Source organism: Tribolium castaneum, chromosome 3 (assembly GCF_031307605.1).
Source record: "Tribolium castaneum strain GA2 chromosome 3, icTriCast1.1, whole genome shotgun sequence".
Classification (NCBI taxonomy): domain Eukaryota; kingdom Metazoa; phylum Arthropoda; class Insecta; order Coleoptera; family Tenebrionidae; genus Tribolium; species Tribolium castaneum.
The window spans coordinates 9822309-9846291 of record NC_087396.1 but is presented as its reverse complement, the minus strand read 5'-3'; the positions used below and the strand labels follow the sequence as shown (position 1 = coordinate 9846291).

The 23983-nt window shown below is 31.5% G+C and overlaps 1 protein-coding gene across 4 annotated transcripts in view; it reads left to right on the top strand.

Moving 5' to 3' along the window:
* retn (retained) overlaps positions 1 to 23983 on the top strand; it is an 87083-nt gene that overhangs the window by 34391 nt on the left and 28709 nt on the right. For 3 of the 4 annotated variants that reach the window (XM_008198067.3, XM_008198065.3, XM_064355547.1), the window contains exon 3: positions 74 to 307. In XM_008198067.3, the coding sequence (XP_008196289.1) occupies positions 74 to 307 (234 nt within the window). The remainder of the gene's footprint in view (positions 1 to 73; positions 308 to 23983) is intronic. The other variant, XM_008198068.3, reaches the window with a different exon arrangement.

Sequence of the window (23983 nt, the reverse complement as noted above, 5' to 3'; positions counted from 1 at the left end):
CTGATGTTTCTCACTCCTTCATTTCGTTGATTGGTTAAGAAATTGCTTTCTGTACACGTCGTAAATTTTCCAGGACGACTTCGAAAACGCCACCCGCCACCTGAATTTCCCCCTCACAAATCGAAGCCTGCAGGATAATTTCCATTTGCCGGCTCCGTTTCCATTTCCACACCCGAGTACACCGTTCATGACACCTCTTTTACCACCACCAGCAGCTCCATCTTCGGGGAGTTCACACTCGTCGGAAGGTAGTGCATCCTCACAGCACACCTGGTCGTTCGAAGAACAATTCAAACAGGTGCGTCAGGTAGGTCATTTAGAGTAGAACGTGCTGCTAGCGCTGCAATCGGGCGTCGCGACGCCGTAACGGATTTTAGCTTTTTACAAGAGACTCTTGATGACGCGAACGGGATTACCTATCTCATAACATTCAGTTCTTGTTCCAGTTTTTAGCTTTCCAGTTTAATAAATTCTAAGCTTTTTATTCTTTTGGAATGCTTATCAGTTTTTCAATTTATTAATTTCCTAATTTCTCCTACTTTTATAAATGGCCAGAATTCTAGGCTTTAAATTTCTGAGAGCCTCACTGTTTCAGTTTCTCAGTATTTGAGCTTACGGGTATACCAGCATTTCCAGCCCTAAGTTTATTAACTTTTTAGTTTTTCGGTGTTTTATTTTTTTACTTTTCATGTTTATAGTTTTTAATTACATAGTTTTTCGCTTACTTACGTAGGTACTTGTTGGTTCTTATGTCGGTGTTTCAGTTTTTCAGTTAGTTATTTAGTTTCCCAGAACCTTAGTCTCAGTATTTTAATTTTGCTATCGTCTTGTTGCTCAGTTTTTTGAACTTAGGAGCATTTCAGTTTTTATTCTATTAATGTCTTAACTACTTAAAAAGAATGTCAGCTTTGTATAATATTATTTTACCTACTTTTAGTTTTTCCTACGACTATAGTTTATTTATTTTCTTAGTCTTTCAGTCACATACTCGTACCTTTTCGATGGTTCTTCTTATGTCGGTGTTTCAGTTTTTCAGTTAGTCATTTAATCTCTCAAAACCTCAGTCTCAGTATTTCAATTTTGCAGTCGTCTAGTTACTCAGTTTTTTGAACTTATGAGCATTTCAGCTTTTCAAGCCCCAAGTTTCTCGCTTTTCAGTCTTATCAATAACTTAGTTTCTAAGAATTTCAGTTTTTCAGTTTGTTATAGTTATAGCTCAGTTTTTCACATTTCATTTCCAAAATTTTTCAGCTTTTCACTCTCTAGGAAGTTCTTTATTTATTAATTTTGATCTAATTTCTCAATCTTATACATAATCATTTGGGTTCTCAGAGTTTTTTAGTTTTCGATCTCTTCTTCCGAACGATATAATTGAAAACATTTTTTCTTTTTGGGTAAAATTTGGACAGAAATTAAAAATTTTCTGCTAGATTTTGATTTTACAACATTCGGAGTCGACTGAAGATAAGCCAGCAGTAATCATAATTAACACTTCAGGGTGACAATTGATTTGTTCGAATTATCATTTATCTGTTTTTTTTAGTACAGAGTGTTTAAAAAAGATCTGACCAACTGTACTCAAAAAACTATTACTAACTTCTACAAAATCGCAAAAACATACCTACTTAACCGTTTATAGCTAAAAAACACTTGTATATCTTAAATGTAATATTGTGACACAAGTGATTATGGCAGCTTCGGTCTTGATTTCTTCAGAAAAATCTTTTGTAGTAGTTCTACACTTTTCCAATTAAGTAAAAATGTTTTTCATATTAGTCATTTCTCTTTCAGAAAGAATAATTTATAAATTAGAAACCATCACTTCTAATTTATTTTATTAGAAAACGATACGTAGGTATACAGGGTTGGGCACAAGTATAGAACTAAGCGTTTTTTGTGTAAGCTATTCATTTTACGTAAAAAGTAATAAGTACATTATCAAGTTCATGATCATTTATAAAGTATACAATTTTTCGAATTTTCGTTTAATTTTTGAGTTCTGCCAAATTGTATTTGTTTAAAATGTACACCCTACTTCGCTTATTTTTTTGGTTAAATATTATACTTATAATTTTTTTTAATTATTAAATTGGTGTTGTTTAGAGTCAATAATTGAGTATAATCTTCAATAACCGAAACCTTGTTGGGTGTTATTTAAAAATTAAAATTAAATTTTATATAACTCGAAACCTAGAAGGAATTTCAAAAACAATTATTCTTTAAGGTGAATTATTTCTTAAGCCTAAGGCTTAGAAGAAATATTCTATTTACTACTTTCAAGGTTGTTAGTTTGATTTAACCTAAAACCATCACATTTTCAACAGACTTGATAATGCACTTATTATTTTTTCGTAAAGTGCCTCAATAGTTTGGCAAAACAAGCTTGATAGTTTCATACTTTTGCCCAACCCTGTGTACATACATTATTTTCTAAAATACATGTTACTGTTCTGAACTACATGCAATTGTTACATTCTGAAATACTTTCTGAAATGTGTTACCTACATTTGAACTACAATAAATTGGAAAAGTTGTAGAAACCGCCAATTTTGGATAATTTTGAGCATTTTGCGAATGTTGCAATTTTGCGGATTGATGGCAAACGAGCGAGGAAAAGTTGCGTTTTAAACTTGTGCCGTTCGTCTGGCCCAAGCTCATATAAGTTATACTATTCGCCAGTTTTATGGCGCATAATTTCATCAGCGCAGGAATTACAGTACATTTTTAGAGTTATTCAATCGTAAAAGTCGGCGTTTTGTGTCCTTGTCTCTATTATTAAGGAACATTATTATGAATAAGGACGGGCCGTTATCGCTTGTATTTAATTTGTACCTAAAAGTTGAAGTATTTCTGTATTCCCAGTACTATTATAATTTGGCATAATGCAATTTGATATTTTATAGCCTTTTTCGATGATTTATGGTTATTAAAAATTAGCGCAGATATTTTTTGCCGTCTGGAACAGCTCTACCTGGACGTAGCCTTCGAGCAAATAACTAGAAATTTCGTTTTGGAATTACGTGGGGCGTTATTGTATTTAGTACAGAACGAACTCCTGCGGTAAAACAGACACTGACTCTATCCGGGATGAAATATAACGACGTAGGTGTTATTATATTTTAATATCAAGCTCTTAATGCGCTGTCTGGAGATGTACGACCAACATTTGAATAGATAAATTACTGCAATTTAATTCAATTGTATGAATAAAACACAATAATAAGCATGCAGCTCGAGTTTCATTTACCCACAAAAATTGCATGGATTTGCAAAAATGCAAATCTTGTGCATTTCTTGGGTAGGCGAAGCATCATCCTTGAACTCTTTTGATTTTACAACAACTGGTAACGAGGCGTGAAAATGTTGCGTCTCCGAAAATACGTTGTGTACAAATGTACATTAGTTCGGCTCCCTCAGTCCGATAAACATATCAAAATATTATTAAAGTAAATGAAAGCATCTTGTGGACACGATCCAACTGTATCCTGCCGTAAAGTCTTAATTCATCAATGATAGTTCCTTTGATACTGAATTAACGATGCGGAATCTTTGATCTGTACCGTCAGCATAAACAAACACACCGCCTTACCAAGCTAACGCTGCAAACTTGAGAAAACAAAAGATAGCATTTCACAAAGACTTGTTAGATGTCCACGAGACATAAATGTCGTATGATTGGATCCTATTCGCTGGAAAAATCACCCTTTTCGTCCAAAAATAACGCAAAAACAAATCAAAACACACGGGGAAAGTTGCAGCAAATGGTAACATTAGTTTAAATCCCCTTGGAAATCTATCACAAATGTCAAAGATTCAGAAATAAGGCATGCCGGCATATTTCTACTTATTTTTGGAATTGGGGGCGAAATCGATTTTACCAGACATGTGTCCTTATTGATGTAACGATTCAGTCTCGAGAGGGTGGTAAGGTCGCATCGAAAACGCATTTACAACATATGGGGACAATAATTAGGCTTTTAAGACCGAATAAATTTAAAACGACTGAATATAAATAGATTAGGGGTCGCTTTTCTCAGATAACTCCGTCCAAATATTACCACCAGTAACAATTAATCAAAACAATTATTAGATATCAATTCTTGGAATTATTCCCATCGCTATCTAATCCCCTAATTAACCCTGAAATTTTCTCCTTAATAAATGTCATCACGTTCGATAATTTAACAGGAAGTCGTATTTAACCGGACCTTGAAAAATACTTAATAACTGGCAAAAGAGCCTAATGTGACGTAGTGATTTGTAAAGCGGTGCTCTCGAGCTCCTTAAAACTCACTAAAAGGTGGTGTTTATGGCATTTAATTGCTGTGCTAAGAAAACTATTTTAGACTACCAACGGTATTAAAGAGATACTTTACAGTCATTAACTAATTTAATTGTATACAGCTTGAGTTAATATCCTCACACCAAGTGTTTGACTCTAAACCATCTTATTAGGTAAATAATGGAACAATTTCGGAGCATCATTCTCCAAAATCAATTTGCGATTTTGATCTAACGAGATCGATTAGTAAGCTCGATGTAGTTTTCCACAAGTGATATTAAACTTATCATCAGACACGTACTTGGATGCCTCTCTCAAAAACACACAAATTTTATCGCTTTTTAAAACATAATAAATAAGTCATAACATGTTTTTTAATGTTGACACTACGCTAAGCAAAGATTTATTCGACTCGACTATCTGTAGCGGCATTTCTGAGCAGATGTGCACCTTTTCTAACATAATTAGTGATTTTTTCGTCAGAGTACATGACAGTGATGTATGCTTTTTGAATGATAACTGCATTATTACGAGGTATGGGATATAACTGACCAGTTTTCGGTTTTATTTTGGTGAATTTATTATGGTTCAGAGGCACAACTGGCAGACATATGCTAAGAAGCGACCGGATGTTCCGTGCCAGCGATTGATTTGATGGAATTCGTATTGGGAATTTTGGTTTTATGCGTTTTTGCAGTAAATGCGTCTATCAAGGGAATTCATTTAGAAACCACGAAATGATTGTGTACATAATGACTGCAATATGCAATATTACTTACTTTGACATTAGCGGGGAATGCACCACATAATACAATCTTAATTAATTTGGTTTAGTTTATAATAAATACGAAAACGAATTTTTTGTTTTGTTGTAATTACTATTTGTGCAAGTTTGATATTTGTACACCATTCAAAAAATTTTACTTCTTCGCACTCAAACGCCCGGAATTTCAGTACTTACAAGATTACTAAACTTGGAATTGGTTTAGTGTAAATTTGATCAAAATTTGTGGCGACACTGTACGCTCGGATTTTAATGCGTTGGTTTAATTTAGTTCCTTGATGATTTTTTTATTTCTAAAAAGAACAGACATCCACAGTGCTCATATTTCATATAAATTAAATAATCACAAATTTGATAAAAACAAAAGGCAAACTACAAGTTTCAAGTTAGCGCCACAAAAAGTGGAAAAACGGGAGTTAAAGCAAAAAAGCAGTCTATAACATAGTTTTTTTAATCAAGTTGACTATAAAACTAATCCTGATTATAACTCTATACACCAAACCGAGAAATAAAATTGTACTTTTTGCTATATATCAAAAACTAATAATCACCGAGAAATCAGTACAAGTGCTGTTTTTTTTTCTCTGTGCATGTAATTTTTTCAGAATTTTATTGTAATTTTTTAATTTTATTGTAAATAAAAAAACCTAAAAATAACTACAGAAAATGTCATAGTTACAAGTTAATTAGAAAAGTGTAAACACTGCGCATAAGTTGACCCGAAAACGCTAATATTTAACTCATCACAGTTCTTCGGTCAAATTAACCTAATCTTGGTTAATCATTTTTTTTAAACTTTAACTGCCATTACGCTTTTGTTTTACCTAGTCACTATAATTCATAGTGAACATAGTGACAAAATTACATATAATTTTGAAGTATTTATGATCAGAAGGCTGGCAAAGTCCTTAAATCAATTTTTTACCAGAAAGTGAAAACATTGGGGTTTTATTTTTAGTTAGTTACCTAGTAGAAGATAGTTACGAGCATATATTATAATAAAAATGACACATATTTTTTTTTCCTAATTTAAGAACACTTTTGTGTAAATGGCCAAAAATTTGACGGTGATCATGTGGCCAGGTCCGGGTCGTAATGAGTTGCAACATGTGCGAGCGAATAATTCATCAATATATCAAATAAATCCCCTTTTGTAAACGTATCTCTGGCGCTCACCTCCTACCCCAGCTACACACGTATTAATCTCATATGGGGGAAAGTAAATGACTCAATCAACGACATAATGAAGTGGTCTGGGCGATTTGGTCCGAAAGCAGTGAAAATAACGTCCGTAAAGGAGTCCAATACTTCTTATCGCCGATAGATTTGTTCGTCGGTCTTCACGCTCAAGATTCAATCATTTATCTCCAAATGGATTTGGCGAGGGCTCATTTCTAGGAGAGTTGCTCCGGATTTTACAATCGACAAACATGTTGCTTCTCACGGCACTAAACTACCGAAATCTAACGCGGAATTGCCCTGCAGCCCCGAAAATGTTGATTTATTGCAAATTGCGAGCGTTTGTGTACTTTGTTTCCGTCCGTATAACAACCCTTTAAAGACCAGACGATATTTAAATAATCTTCTTCCGAAAGCAGATTTGGGAAATTTTGCAGCTCGCGTGAAATTTATGGACGTATAGCTCTAAATTTAACCTCTAACCCCTGTCGATGTATTCGGGATTATGAGATCTAGACAGCTGTGCTACACATTTGCTAGCCGTCTTGATTAAGAGCAGCGGCCGGAATTAGTCAGCTCTCTTGATTATTTTGTTAATTCATTAATTTACCCCAAACGATTTGGCAATTTCCTCTTCGAGAAGGACTAACGAGGAATGAATTTAATTACGTGTTGTTCACTTGGTGATTGATAACGAGCTAAATATTTACAGCACGGCCCACCAAATAATGCGCTCGGGGTTTTTTATCGGGATTGAGAAACAACTTGGGACGATAGAACTCATTTATCAAAACGAAATTAATTATGCCAGACAACTTGAATTTTTTAAGACAGTTAGGTCATTTTAACCTCTCGGATTACGATTCACTTGAATTGGAGAGGCTAAAGGTGTCTCCATGGCTTGTAATGGGAGAACAACACTTGTTTTTAACAAACGCGGATGCAATTCTCTTCTATTTTTTTTAAATTATTATTGTTATTCTGGCCACGGATTTTTTTCAAATCACTTCACTAATTAGGTGTAAAGAAGCGCTTCTTCTTTCTAAAATTTACTGTTTGAATTTAATTTCATAAATTAGGCAGTCATAAGAATCAAAATTTGAAAACCCTGTATAAATGGCCAGGAAGATATTTTGGGGAAAAGCCGGTTATGCCTATCTAAAACCTGATCATTTATTTGTAGTTTTGACAGTGAAAGAAATTTACCTGCAATTATAATCCCTGTCCGTATTTAACCTTCTAGGAAAGTTTTAATACCTAGGTAGTTCTTCGAATAAGGATTAGAGAAATGATATATCTTCAACAATGCATTTTTCATAAAGCACCAATTTGCATTCTTGACTTCCTTTTCGAATTCTCCAAACTCATTTACGTGGGGAAAATAGTTAATATAACTCAATTAATAGAATGGTTTTTTTTCAAATGTAACACGAATACAATTTAATCGTTACGGTTACTTTTTCGGCCTTTGATCCGATTATCTGCTACCTTTTCTGGCCCTACACGTGTTAAGCGGTCATGTCATCTTTTGTGTTCAGCACGTGCAGCTGAATGGACCTGAAGATGTGAGAAAGATAACCTGGGCAAATGTGTAACTGTCAGTTCCATAAAAGTCCTCCAGTAAAAAAGGGACAAAGTTACCAATTGAATACTAACTGGAAGCTACACCCAATCAAATGTAATGGGTTTCAGTGTTGTTTTTTATATTTCTTGCATTTTTTCTATGTACATATTTACTTATTTTTTAGTCTTTATTAATTTGTTTAGCTCAACTTAACCCTCAACTTAAAATAAAATACAAGAAAAACAAAATAAATATAATAATAATTGGAATTGTATAAGTAACGAATATACTTTAGGGCACATTTAATAATTAGAAATAAAAACATGTCTTCATATAAACAAATAAAATAAAAACCGGTAACAAAAATAAGGAGTAATTCCAAACTTAACAACTTTGGAATTCTTATTACTTATGATCAAATTAAAATTGACAGAAAGATTATTCTTAATTCGAATAAAATAAGTCACTTTAGTGTGTTTAGTTCTAAATAATGAGTGAGTAAAAATAGTGTTTTTTAGTAGGTAATGCTTTTGAAAGATTTTTAGTTTGTTGAGTAAGTCAAAACTTTTAGTTATTATAATTATTAAAATTGCTGAATGCTGGAAGAAGTAATAAGGAACTAATTCACTAAAAAACTTTACAACATTCTGTTATCGGTTCTACTGAAAATCTGTAACATGTCTGTGCATAAATTAAAAAGTAGAAATGTCATACATCAATTTTTGATTTTTTGTAATCCCTATTTGTTTCATTTTTGTAGTTAAAAAATAGGTGGAACTTACATTTCATTTCAGAACTTAAGAGAATATGACAACAGCGCATTTACATTTATTATCAAAACACATATATCATCGAAAATAGACGGGTTGTATTTTATTTTTAAATCACTTTGTCGTATTATTTTACTTCTTAAAAGTTTTTAATTGTTTCGTAATGAGTTTTAATTCACACTACGATGAGTAACGGTAGAAAAAGCCTCAGTAGTGCACAACACAGAAAATTTTCTTTGGAAAAATGTCAACGACCACGAAATATTATACAATGTGTTTTTAAATGATTCTCATCTAGTCGTCTGTAAATTTCCGATATAAAATTAGAAATGCTGCTTTATATAGAATTAATGATAGGCATTTAGACACCGAATATTACCATTCTCCATTTATTAAGTCTCCAATTTGGAAATAAGCTTCGACAATAAGTGTTTTCTCGCACAGTGTGACAATTTAGTAGCATTTTAACAAGATTTTTAAAATTAATTACTTATTTGACAATTTGAGAATTTCACAACTGACAGTTTTGACATTTATTGAGAGAAAATTCAAATGAGCTGAGTGTCAATTTTTTTTTACATGTAAACCAATTTCAAAGTTAACTAGATGAAAATCATTTAAAAACACATTGTAGAATGCGCAAAAATCACTATCTGTTTTAAAAAACAGAAACTTCTTAAATTAATATAGGATGATATTTTAAAGTATGTCTCAGAATAAATAAAGAAGACAATTAAAAATTTAGTGCATGTTTGATGCAATGGTGAAAACAAACAACTTCTCAGATTTTTCCGTTTAATTTTCACAACTAATTTACATTTCTAGAGAATTTGTGCTAGAACTAGGTTTGTTATTTGATTAAAATAAATTGGCTGAAAAGAGTTAGGAATATTACTAACCTTTAAAGAAAAAGAAGCATAAAAAATCATATCATCTCTGAGGCGACAAAAAAAAATAATCCAGGGCGGCAATGGATATAAAATACATCTATATAAAATAAGTGAAAAAAAAATTCGTTTGATGGTGGGTTGTATCGTACTCATGAACTCCTGGTAATATTCCGAATAGAGTTCCGACAAAGAATTACTATTTTGTCAAAACGTAGAAAAAATGATAGTTTTTGCTGCGAATTATAAGTCCTTAAATCACGGAAAATGAAGCGATGTAGAATGAATTTCAGGTAAATGTAGGGTATATTTGAGACTCACAATAAGCTGAAACAAGTACAACAAACAAACAAACATTGAGTAATTTTTTTCAAATCAGGGCTTTTACCAGTAGGTACATTTCATATTTCAGGGGGTGAGAATTACAAACCTCTCATTGTGTGGTCAAACTAGAGGGCGGTACCTAAGAGGGTGCCTTTCCAAAAATTCAGAGCGAAATAACTTTATGCTATGAAATTTCTATTTGCGGTATTCACCTGCAGTTGTTGCAGCATTTCTCCAATCTCTGGAGTGTAAACAATCTCGCCCCCCATTTATCTTGTAATACCCCCAGTTATCGCGATATTAGATTATATCAACCTACACCTCACTAAACGGCCACTCAACCCGTGTTCAAATATGATAATACGAATAGCAAATGAGCTGTCTATGTGATGAATTACAGGGTCCCACTCCTCCGCGCCAGCTACGTCTGTAAATACTTTATAATTACACACCGGTCTGCTTTGATTCCCTTCTCTAATGAACGTCGTAATAGCTGTTTAAACATCTCACCCCCCTCGAGTGCGTCGATTATGCTAAATAAACGCTGCTCCTATTTACCACCGCCTGAAAAAATCCGAATAGCTGAAATTTCAGCGTCGCGCTACATAATCCCAGTAAGCTTGGAAGGGGGGGGTTGTTTACCCAGCCTACTCCCACAAATTCGCCCGTAAGTCCGGGGGCTAAACTCCTTATACCTGGAGTTACCGAGAATGCACCACCCACCAATTTGGATGGATTTCTTTTGCCGTTATCGGCAATTCGTCATGAGTTTAGTATTGTTTCTGGGTTGATTCGAGACGAAGCTCTAGTGGTTTGGTGATGTTTTAGTGCAGCCATGGCCAAGTCGGATCTCGCGGAGGTCAGTGCATGTTTAATTTAATGCCACTCATTAACACTTGTTGGGTTCACTTAGGGTTTTACTATTTAAAACTAGGCTCTCGTTAACGCGTACACGTTAATTAATTACGCAAATAGTTTCAATACAAAGCGTTTTATTCTTTTTTTATTTATTTCATTAACTATAATGGTAGGTGTTGTATTTTTATATCCGATACCTGAAGGCCTCCGTTGAGTTTTTATTTGGATTCTTCTCTAGTGATTTGTACATTTCTTTGTTTATTCTTTTATTTAATAAGTCGATGTGTGTGGGATTTGTTTTATGGCGGTTTATTAAGTGATGAATTTTACACTTTATTTTTATTATTGTTTCATTAACAGTTTCCCAATCTGACCGATTCGTGATGGCGTACCACTTGCGATATTAAAACACCTCTAATAATTTAATTAACTTCTCCATTAGATAACCGGCCACTTTGATCATTTCTATTACTAAACAAGTTTTACTTCTGTTTGGTTACGTGATTTTGAATCACCTGAAACAACATTGGCGCACGTGTATGTCTTAAGGTGATATAATGCAGTATAGATAGACCTACCCCTTATGCGATGACACAAATCTTATAACCTGGCACCGGTGATGCTGCAAAATCTTTCTGCCACCCTACAATTTGACCATCTTTCCGCTCCAAATGCAGTCTCGATAAGTAATTTTGACATTTCCATAATTATTATGCTTAATGCTTACATTGGTTCATTAATGAAAAAATATGTAAGAAATAAACATGATTCTTGATTACGATGTTTCAACGTTTTATTTGCATTGTCCTTTTACATAAAAACGTGTCTAAGTTAACGAAACGGCGCAATGTGTGGTGGAAGGAAAATTTTAGTTTTATATCCACAACTACATACCTAGGTTTTTCTTTTTAAAGGAAGTAAAGAAAGCATAAAAATCCAATTAAAGAAATATCAAAATAGCAAATTACTATATTGTACGAAATTTTTAAATTTTAAACATGATCGATAAGCAAATGTTGCCCTTGATAATGTAGGTAAAAAGGTTAAGTTTGGAGAAAATAAAGTCAAATCGAGTGAGTTTGACATTATTTTCCTTTTTGATGGTCGAAAGGCCTTTAGAATTAAAGAGTAGAAATACTTATTAGAATTATTTTGAAATTACCAAAATTAAGTTGTAATTAGTACTGGAAATAGGTTGTAGTTATTGGAATTACTATGGATTCTAGGCATTACTGAGATTTCGGTGGATTTTTTTAGAATAAATTCGAATTAATTTGAATTTTAGAAATTACTTTGGAATTCCGAAAATTACTCCAATTTCGATATATTTTTGGAGTTACTGGAATTTTCGTGAATTAATTCGTTATACTTGTCAGTTATTTATTATGAATATATTTCGTTTTAAATATTGGAACCTAGTTTGTATCAGGTTAATAGTTTTTTTTCTATGGAAAACCTTAAAAGCATTCATATTACATGAAAAAATACCTTTGTGCTGGTCTGAAGAGCCAGTAACTTGAAAATAAAAGTTTGTACAATTAATTCCATTTCCAAAAAATCCACTGAAAGTCCTATAAATCCAAAAAAAATCTACCGAAATTCCAGTAAATTTCAAATTATTTTAATAATTTTTAATAATTCCACATTAAATTCGATAAATAATTCTAAAAAGATGAAGTTAATTTCCATTGGAACTAATATCGGATAATTCGAAAAAAAATTGCAGCAATTTCAAAAGGAATGCTATTTTTTTCAAAATAAATTCCAGTAAGTAAATTTTCACATTTACTTCCAAATTATAAGCCCAAAAATTTGTACAACTAATTCAAGCGTTAATGACTCCTCGTAACGATAAAAACCTTTAAAATAAAATGACTTTATATAAAATGACAATAACCTCTAATTCTAGTCACTATTTTTTTGTGAACAAACCAGATACATTTTTTATGTGTTTGTATGTATACGTTGATTACAGAAAAAACACAAAAAGTAGATTGGATTTATAATTCGGTTTAAAATTATTAATAAAACACTAAATTACTTATTATGAATTAATTCCTAAACAAAATAATTTTTTTTCTATAAATTAAATAATAATTTTTTAAACTACTTTTTGATTCAAAGAACGACATAACAAAATGATTACTATTTGCAATTTTGAGAATAACCTGAGTGATGGTATTTACTATCTTTTTGGAATACCCTGTTTAAATGTTTCAGTGAGAGACACAGAACGCTTATGAACCATATTTAGAATAATTAAAAATAAATCTTGCCATTCCCAACATTTTTAGATTTTACGTACTATTTATTAAATCCTTCCTTTAGAAAGTTTTACACAAAAAAGTAGTCTGAAATAGAATGGAATTTTGAAGCTTTTTATTATTAATTTATAATAATTATTAATTTATAATAACTTTATTAATTGAATTTATCCAAAGTGCGACCGAATTTAAATTCTGTACTTCAACTAGGTAGGTTATAACCAGGAAAATGGTTAATGGTTAGCTCCCATCTGTTTTTATAGGATAACAGATATTGATCAAGGAATTTTTGGTCTAGAGGATGAAAAATATGATAAATAAAGGGCAGAATGTTTGTTGCAATAAGTACACTTAGTATAAACGATTGAAAACTATTTGAAAATAAAATATTCCAGAATGGATTAATTTATATTTCAAGGAAAGTCAAATGCATTAGCGATATATTAGTGATACATACGTGGTTATGTGTAAACTGTGACTCATTTTGTTAATTGAATGATATAAAGAAAATTAGTTTGCTTCTTAGCATTTGGTTCCATACAAACAATGTAAACTCCTTAATTGAATTTTTATTACATTTTAAAAAGTATTCAATTTAGCGTTTCCAGGTGCGTTTCGTTATCTCCCCAAAGCCCAATAAATTTCAAAACCGGGCAAAGTTTATTACCTTTGAAAATGATAAATTTGCGTATTAGACAGTTGATGAATCATTAGAATAGTTATCGCAAGCTTCATCAGACCTAAAATTTTAATTATCATAAATTTGTAATTGCTCGAACATCTTAATTATCTCTATCTTGGAAATGTTTACATGGTCAATGATCTTTTCGTCAATTAATTAACGTCTGGCACTATTAGCGGCCTCAAACAAATAATGACTATTTCGATCTGATGAGGTACAATCCGAGTATTAGACCTGAAGGTGGTGATTTTACAAAATGAATTATATGACGTGCTAGAAGTGTGGCGAATGAAATACGAGCGGGTTTTAATTAACGCCGAAGAATAGCAAAGTCTTATTATTGCAACAATACTACCAACGGTTGTTTGTTTAGCGGGAAGAGGAGTTTATTCGGGAAGTTATATTCACTCTTCAAGTTACTTTATCGTCGCATTATGTATGGAAATGGAAATGGAATGGCTATATTTATTTTAATAGAAAAATTTAATTGCCATAGAATTAAGAAGGTGAACGGCACCTTTGTTCGAATAGACCGCCTGGAATTTATTAACACAATGGACTGATATAAAATCCACGCGGGCATTAAAAATTTTATGTTCCCCAGAAACATATTTCATATTAATATTCATTTTTAATGCGATTTTTATTGTCGGATATCGGCCTTATAAGCTTTCGGAGTCTGATGGGCCCTCTTAATACCAAACTCGTTTTATTGTTTTAAATTCGTTTCATCTTTCACCAAAACAAGCCTTCGACGGAAGCGGATAACTTCGCACCTGTCAACTATTTATTAATCAATAGATTTGCCATAAAACTGTTATGACGTTCAATTTCTATATCCGGAGAACCACAAGGTTGTAACTAACTTCATTTGATAATAGCCCATTGTTTTTCGCTACATTGTATTGTTATTAAACCATGCTTTACGAGCGTTTATCTACGATGGATATTAAATTTTTTAAATTAATTTGTTTTATTGCCAATTCGCTATTTGTTTGCTTGTTTATGCCTAGCGTTTTACACACCCTTTAATAAATTTATACGAGTTTTTACGCACATTCTGATACAATGAAATGCAGTCACTACCTATTTTTGTTTTTATTATTCTATTTATTGCATTCGTTGTTACATAAAAATGCACGTACTATTACGTTGAATTGTCGACATTAATCACTTTATAAATTCATATTTTCAAACATTTGTTGAATAATTTCGTTCCTAACAGGAGCTTTTATTGCCATTTTTATGTCGCTACCTGCAATTGGCTTATCATCTAGTGTTTTAAAAGGTTCTTGAACTGTGGTGTTGGTAACAAATTACAATTTCATGACAAAAATTAGTTTTAAATGGTGAAGGAAGTAAGATTTAATTTGATAGGAATTAATTTACAAAAATTTGTTTTATAGTGAGCGGGAAAATTATGGAATAATTTTAATAAAACTAAAAATATTTTGCTATGGCTAAATGCTCTAAGAGGTCAATTTTCTTTTAGAAAAATACATTTAGTTTGAAATTTTTTATTTTTCATCCACATTTTCAATTTATTTTAGCTTAATCAATATACTATCTACGGATATCTAAAGGTTAGGATACGAAACAATGTACAAATAAAACGTTCCCGTCCTCAATAGTTCCGTTAATGTCGCCAGAGAGCGCAGTTGTTCCATTACCGACCAAGTTTTCAAGAGCACTGAATTTGAAAAAATGGTTGTACATATCTGTTTACAGTTTACACATAGCAAACAAAAGTGCATGCAGATACAGCATTAAATTTTCTATAGCAAGACATACACATAAAAATTTCAAACTTTTATTAATGCCCCATATTTTTCATTTCGCCTGTGGTCAAGTAACAAAGGGTTAATTTAATTTAATTATTTTAATTAATTAAATTTTAATTTAATTCTCTACAACTATGTTCCTTAAACATTTTTTTTGTTAACCGTCTTCACAGCGTTCGTCAATATAATATGCGCACCGACGCATATTTATCAAAACGCTGGGAATACGGTTGAAGATTCAAAAAAAGTGTATGGAACAAAGTTGTAGAGAATATTTAATTATTGAAATTGTTGACGATGAAGATGTGGTGTCGTGCACTTTTCTAAAGAAAATTTAGTTTTCTACAAATTTCTTTCAAACATTTTTTTGTATCTTTAACCGTATTCGCAGTCTTGAAAATTACAGGACGAAGTGAAAATTTTAAATATTTTTTTAAGAGTGAAGAGTGCAAAGCTAAACATTTTTTTCCAAGGAATTAGTAAATTGGTTTAAATTACTTTAAAACTTTGGCGCCAAAACCGTATAACGCTCGAAGCGCCCTCATTTCTGCTCTGACGTACTATTTTTTGGGTTCAGAAAGTACAGCGATTTTTTATCTCGTTATATCTCCTAAGTTATAGGCCTCCGTAGATAGATGCTATAATTATTGTCAAAACAATATTATGCTATAATTATTGCCAAAACAATATTTTCGAAAAAAATCTTCAAAAATGGAAAATGTAAGTCTTAATATCAATAAATAAACAGACAAAACTCAAAAATATTTAACAAAAAAGAGTCAATTCCTTATTTAAATACTATTTTTAAGGTGCCATCCACTAACCTGTGGACAATGATAATATCTGTGGACAAACTTTTTTGTACAGTTCAGAAATTGTTTGTAATATACATTATAAACAACTTCCGGACTTACCTTTTTTTAACTTCTCTAAAACGAAAAAACTGAACAAATATCAAATGTTTTGCCAAAAAAATACATTTTACAAAGATACAGTTAATAAGATTTTGTTTGAAATTTACTTTCAAGATCTTTTGGGAAAATACAAAATTTTATATAAAAGTCAGCATTGTTATTTCTTGAATATTGAAAACGTGAAATATTAAATTTTGTTAAGAATGGCACAGTTTAAAAAAAAAATAAATGTTTTCAGTTTTAATAAGGTTACTCGATAATTTTGCCGCTCACTGTATAAAGGCTGCGATTATAAATCAGAAAGCTTACAATTTTCGATAGAGCAGTAAATTTCATCCCCGAGCCGTGAAAAGTGACACCCCACAGCGTTCCTCGTTAATTACTTAAACCAGAGTGTAGTTTAATACATTTTATAAAATAAGAAATGTAATCAAAAGATTACCCTCGAGGCTTGACGAGTTCATTATCGCGAAGAGTCGCAATCGTTGTTTTCTCGTGTTTGCCGCACGTTGAGACCAACACCAACTAGGGGCTCGACTACAGGTTAGTGTTTTTAATTTAGAACATGTCAACGATACTCATGATAGATGATTTGGTGTGGGCTGCACAATCGTTGGAAAAAAGGGAATTAATTGTTTTTGAGGTGTGTTATAGTTCTATGATGATGGTATTCCGATTAATTTCGTTTTGTTTTAATCGATTTATTATAAACGTAGGTGTTCAATATTAATGGAATGAATTATTACCTAGAATTCCACACGTGATCGGAAACGTGGAACCTAATCGATGGATCGTTTTACTCACAAACTGCGACTTTCACAGTGTGGGTGGCTTTCATTTTTATTCCAACACGTTTTTTTTTCAGATTTTAGGACAAATGTTACTAACGGGTAATTACATTATGTAATCAGCAACCATTTGATTGTCGTAACTGTAATTAAATCAGTTTTATTGAGCTTGCAACAGCTAATTACTATAAATTATTTTTTGGGTTTCACTTACATGTAAACCAGGTGTTATAGTAAAAATAACACAACTGGCCGTAATTTTTGGCAAAAGTTTTTAATTTGAACTAAAATAATAAAATTAAGCACAGACAATGAACTCGCAAAAGGCGGATTGAGGTTGACCATCTATTTTTATTTTTGCATGGTTTTCGCACTTTTTTTATTTGATTTACTTTTACCAGAGTTATTTATTTTTTTTATATAAATTGTGCCAACATTTCCTCCAAAATATTGGTGAAAAACAAAGTGCTATGAATACCTAATGTGATCATGTTCTTTTTTGTTTTTTTTGGTTAGACATCAGATTTTTCAATGCTTTTCGACAAAAATGAATTTCATATCTTATTTAATAGACAGTAATTGTATGTATAATTTTTTTCTTCTGGAAATTCAGTGTTCATATTCAAGAGTAAAATTAAGAATTTGCTTTTTGATTGCTTACTGTTGCTCATAATAACTTAATAAGTGCTAAAGAATTTTTTTCTGTTCATTTTTTTACCTTTCATCTTAAAGAATACTTTCTTTTTTCTTGTTTTCTTGAGAGACTGGCAATAGTTTTTTTTTTTAGGTTTTAGTTCTTAAGTGATTTCTAAATTTATTTTATATTATTTATAATTTTATTTCATTATTATTTTATGTTTTCTATTAATTTATTATTATTATTATTATTATTATTATTATTATTATTATTATTATTATTATTCATATTATTATTATTATTATTATTTTTAGGTGGGTTGTTTTTAAAAAAGTAAAATAAAAATCTAGTCGAAAAAGAAAGAAAGATGTGAAAAAATTGTTTTTAAAAACAGTTCACATTTTTATAGTAGGTAAACTGACTTAGCTGACTGCATTTTGATAAAAATTCAAAAATTTAATTTAATTTAGACAGGCCTAAAATAGTTCCTAGTTGTGATCCTTTTCAAAAAAACTTTACTAAACCTAAATTGCATTTTTCGAAAACGAAAAAAAAAGATTTTTAAAATCGTTAATATCTTTTTAGTAGGTAGGTATTTTCTTCATTTAATTTTTACAAAAAGTAATAATAGTTCCGGCGTAAGTTCCTACTTTCTATTACCACTGGTTTCTCAAAAAAATACAACCTTTTATGGCGAAAAAAAATACCCTCAAATGTTGTGTTATTTCTATTTGGTAACGATGTTTATTACAAAATAAAACGCAACTAATCTTAATTGTCTAATCATTTTGCATTTAGTTTTTTTATTTGTATCTTTTCTGGTAATAATACCGTTGTTCGCATCTATTTTTAAAATTAAAAACAATAAATTTGTTGTGTATTGTTGGCATTGCGACGTTTATAATAATTTATACCTTTGTTTATTACTTATCAGAAAACCTGTGAGGCACCATGATTAAATATAGCTATGCATAAATGCATTTCTGTAGGCATTCAAATGTTGTGATAACGCATAATTGGTATCTATTATGTTAGAGTTAAGGTATGTAAGTAGTGCACAAACTTTGAAATTTTAAAATTGTAATTTCTAAGTTTAATAATAAAATTCCTCCCATTGATAGCGAAACAAAAATGATGCAGGTATCCGTTTCAATTGAGTCAAGTTACACAAGGTGTTTTATCGTCGTCATACATAAATTTATAGCAAAAAAACCCACCTTTTCCGCCCGCATACAACCAATAAAATGATAACACGTCTTATCAATTAAAAGTGCCTCGAACGCCAGTCAGTAAACGTGCTAACAAATAAAATAAAATGGTAATAATCGAGAAAATAATAAAGCATATCCTTGGAAAACGCTCCTATCGCCTAATAAATGTATAAATTTTATCGACAAATGAATAATTCACGACTGCGTTATTATTGTTACTATTTTGAAAGATAAAAGCTCGAAATTGAACAAGGTCGCGAGTGTTAATTCCTTAAAATTAATACAAATCGTATTCAGCGATGACATCTGGGATAACCCCACCAGCCACTTGACTTTCGACAAAGGGGCCTAACCTGAGATGTGACCCCATCATGTTTGAAAAGAACCCTCGACCATTGTGAAAGCCCCATTCAAAGCCATGTTTACAATCACAATACCACAATATGGATTAATGCGCCGATAATTAGGCCGATTATGATGCTTGGACGCCTCTCGCCGGTGATTCTTTGCTCGTTACGCAAAATTTCAATGTTTTCCGGCTTTTTCACGTCTGACTGGACCGGTTCTGAATACATCATTTGTCAGTTTGTGAATTAATAAGCGATGGCTGTTTTCACACGATGCGGAGGGATTTTTCAGGACGATGCAACTGTTTTTATTTTTTTTTAATATATTGTGATGGGAATGAATCATCCAAGAAGGCAGTAAATTTCATGGTAAGATACAGCAACACAATGGGTTTTTTTCAGCTTGGAATATACGGATGCAAAGTGCCTGTATATCCATAAATAATATTTTTAATTGAACGATCACCTTGTAATTCTCGCGGCCTATGGGGATTTTTGTTGTCGCATCGAAGGAGAAACGAAACTGAACCAGAAACGTAAAACTGCAAAAAAATTATTAATAGATCAGTTTAACTGAAACACGACATATTAAAACGAAACAATACAAAAAACTTGAATCTCGTGGAAATTGGAGACAAAAACATATTTATTTACCAAACAAAACTAGTAGACACCGAAGGAAAAACAATATAAGGCTACTATCGTAATTTTTATTTAGATTAATTTGAGGACCTGTTACCACCATAAAATTAACCAAAACGCATTTTTTTTGTTTATTTCCGACAATTTTAATAAAAAAAAATAAAAAAAGGTTTTATTTAAAAGTTTTATTTATCAATGGAGAATATTTTTGTGTACAGGATGGGATATAAAATTTATAAAAGCTTTGGAATAAGTCATAACAATACGGCATTACACTATAGAATTGCATTGTCACGCAGATTACGTAAGTGTGCAAAATTTCAATTCATTGGGACAACACCCTTTCAAATTAGGCTCGGAAAATATGAAATAAGCAGAAAAATTTGAAAAAATATGAACTCTAATAGAGTGCTTTATAAATAAGCTTTTCGAAAATGTCATAGCCAACTATGATTCCTATTTAAAAAATACAAGTTTATGTTATTACACGGTTAAAAAAATCGCTGATAACATTACCAAAAAAGTTCCTTTATAATGACTTTGTTTCAAATGTGTATCTTTTATAATAAGGAAGATATTTTTGAAGATTTCGCTAAAATGTCAACTTTTGTTTATAAGTCGAAAACAAAAGACAATTGTGGGATGTGGTTTTGACCAAAATTATTTTCTCAAAAAACGGACCCGAGAATGTGTCACTGGTTTTTCTCTAAACCTCTTAGTTTCGGAAATCCCCTGTTCGGACATCTAAAATACAGCACCCTGTACAGGATCGATTTACAGAGCGTATTTTATAGGCAAATCGAAAAAAAATCATCTTCAGATTATCATAAAAGCAGCTCATAAAACTTTCGATAAAATGTAATGAAAAATGTTATTTTAAAAAATGATTATGTATCTTCGCCATTAGTCTTTCTGTTATTATTGTTGGCTTTGAAAAAAAAAAGTTTTTCCACATATAATTTGTGAATTTTAACAAAAATTAAAGAAAAACTGTAGCATCATGAAAAATAATACCGTATGTGTCTTCTTTGAAATTTCGTATTTTATCGTTTAAAGTTGTACCGGTTTTGAATTTTCCACCAAAAAATTTCGCTCTTAAAATGTCAATGATACTTTTGAATATGAACATACTATTGTCACTAACTTTTTTTGATCCGTTTATTCTGTATCAATAAATTGTATTTTGTGCCAAGTGAGTTATCATTATTATTCTGTTTTATATTTTTTACCTTATCACTGCATTATTGTGTAGGTATGTCAAATGTGTGTCAGCCTATCATATCACAGTTTTACGCGAATATTCAAAAAATTTATCAAATGTTTACCCTTCAGAACAGATGGACTTGGTACAATTGTGCGATTTTAAATCCAGGCGAAATTTAATACGCATTATTTGCAAAATTAGCAAAATCAACTAATTATTCTAAAATTCAAGTAAGCAAATTTGGGGCTACGAAACTGCTAATTGTTGATAAGAATTCCTAATTTCTTTTTATTTTTTTTCCATATATCTACAATATGAAAACAAAATTTTATTAGGTACTCAAGGTTTCACTCTTTAGTTGTTTTACATTTTGATAATAATTCTTGTTGTGGTATTTCATTACATCTTTATAATAATTATGTCATATATCTATCATTGTTGCAACTTAACCTTTCGAACAATCACATCTCACACACTATTCAAACAGTTTGACATTTGCAATAAAAAAACTGCAATACTTATGGGGAATTAATGTCTGAATTGGCAGAATAATAATAAACATTTCCTTCAATGATTTAGAGAGCTTTGTTATCTAAGAAAGGCGTGAATTTCATGCGCGAAATCTTTTTACAAATCTCTTCTCAGAACCGTGGCCAAAAATTCGGAATAAATAATAATTTTAATAATTGTGCCCCACTGTCGTGTCAAACGGTAGCGACTGTGTTATTATTCTCCGTTCCAAAAATACAGGGTCTGAAAACGACATGATTGTTATAATTAGTAATCGTTTTGTCATAAGACTTTTTTGTATAAAACGTTTCTATTCGTGCAGATTGATTACTGTCGATTAACGAACTTATATGAGGGTTAAACAACAAACGATTCTAAAGCCTTGATGAGCGCTAACAGCATTTTGATTGATGCATGACTCCGCCCCCGGCACCAGACCTTGCTTACAACTCTCCATATTAATTACATTAGCCCTTTTAATTACATCCACCATCAAGCTGGGTTACATCGTAATAAAAATTCCATCCTAACTAACCCACCTAAGAAAATAGCTATGTCTTGCGTGTTTAATTTTCGTTTATTTGCTTTTCGGTCAAAATTTGATCAAAGTTCGACCACCGTCAGAAGCTGAGTTAAAACAGTGTAGCAGCCGGTCGTAATCGCTTGTAATGTGGTGTTAAAACATCGGCCATTGTTGTGAGGTGGGGTTGTGGAGGTTAAACATGGTCATTAATAACCCTGGTTAACTAATCTGTCCGCCGTGGCCATCTATCTTTACAAGTTACTTTACTGAGCCTGAAGCGACGGGTATTCAGTGCAACCTCGATTACTACAATAACAAATTTATGAATTACGATTTTTATTTCGATGGGATATGAAGCGTCGACGAGAACCTTATGCACAAAACACATTAACTCGATGCTTGGCCAGCGTACAGTCTGTCCCAAGAACGGGAACTACAGAAATGGTTAGAAAAAAGGACAAGAAAAAAATTTTTTTAAGTCGATAGTAAAAGTTATTTATATTATCAGTGCGGTAGGTATAATTATACAGCGTCAAGTTTTAGTATTGAAGTTCGAAGTAAATAAAACTGAATGCTGTAAAATATCTAACGTATGTACAAAACTTTTTAGCCGAAAATTGTTTAAACTGATTAATTAAAATTTCGAATTGTCAACACATGAAAGATCTATGCGTTTACCACTTTCACCAAGAAATGGAGATGATTGAAGCTTCCCCAAAAAATATATTGTGTTCATTTTTGAATAGTACTCGTAAATAAATATTATCTTCTCTTGGCATTTACTTTTTTCTGTAGTCTCTGAAAGTTCAAAATTTTCGTGTTGTTTGACTGCACTGCGTGCGTGGATCTGGACAAATGCCTTGTAAAAAGCAGATATCATATCTGTCAAAAAAGTGTAAAAATGTCAATTACAGTTGTCCAGGTGAAAATAGCTATTTATATGTCAAGGGAGCAAGGTATACAATTTCCTCCCGGGGACAAAGTTTGCAACCCAACGCGAAGAGGAGAGTTGTAATTTGCTAAAGGGAGGAAATTTTCTTTTTTCCCGTAACATATACAGTGTCGTTGAAAGTTTTTATATTCTATCATCCCTCTATTATTTACGTTGAAAATACAAGGCTAACTTGATTTTTTTAAAGACACGAAGGGTCACGTTTAAAAAAAATAAAGAAATTTTTTTTCTGAATTCAGTGTATACCCTTCATTTTTATTAAAATGTAAAAAAATCAAAAACTTTATTCGGATACCAGGGAAAGTAAAACTAAGTTAGCTTTGAAAATACTATTACTAGCGATATGTCACATTAATAAACTTGTGTGCAGTGGTTAGCAACAGTGGTACATTTAAGTGAAACTGAGCTTTTAGAAATTCCCATGATGGTTGGTTATGGTGACAAGAAGCCAAGAAATCAATGGAAATCTTTTATAGCATAAAAATCAAGTATTTTGTATTTAACTTTTTGGTTATTGTCAGTTAAAAGTGGTATTGTGGCAATTATTATTAACTTTTACTTATTTTTTGAACAACGTTCAGGCCGCAAAGAGGTAACTATAGATAAAGATATTTCCAAATGCCAACAAAATTTCACATTTTTTAAAATTACATTAGTTCGATAATTCTTTTTGTTTTTATTAAAATAAGGCATGCACCATAGAATTAAAAAAAAAGCTCTTTATAAAAATATTAAATTTGACCCATCTTGCCATTTAAAAAAGATTAAAACTGGAGCGATAGAATTTATATTTTTTTAAGAGTATACCAAATTTTAATAAGTTTTGATGAATAGTTTTTATAATATTTAACTGCTTAAGTAAGTAGGTATCTGATTTTTT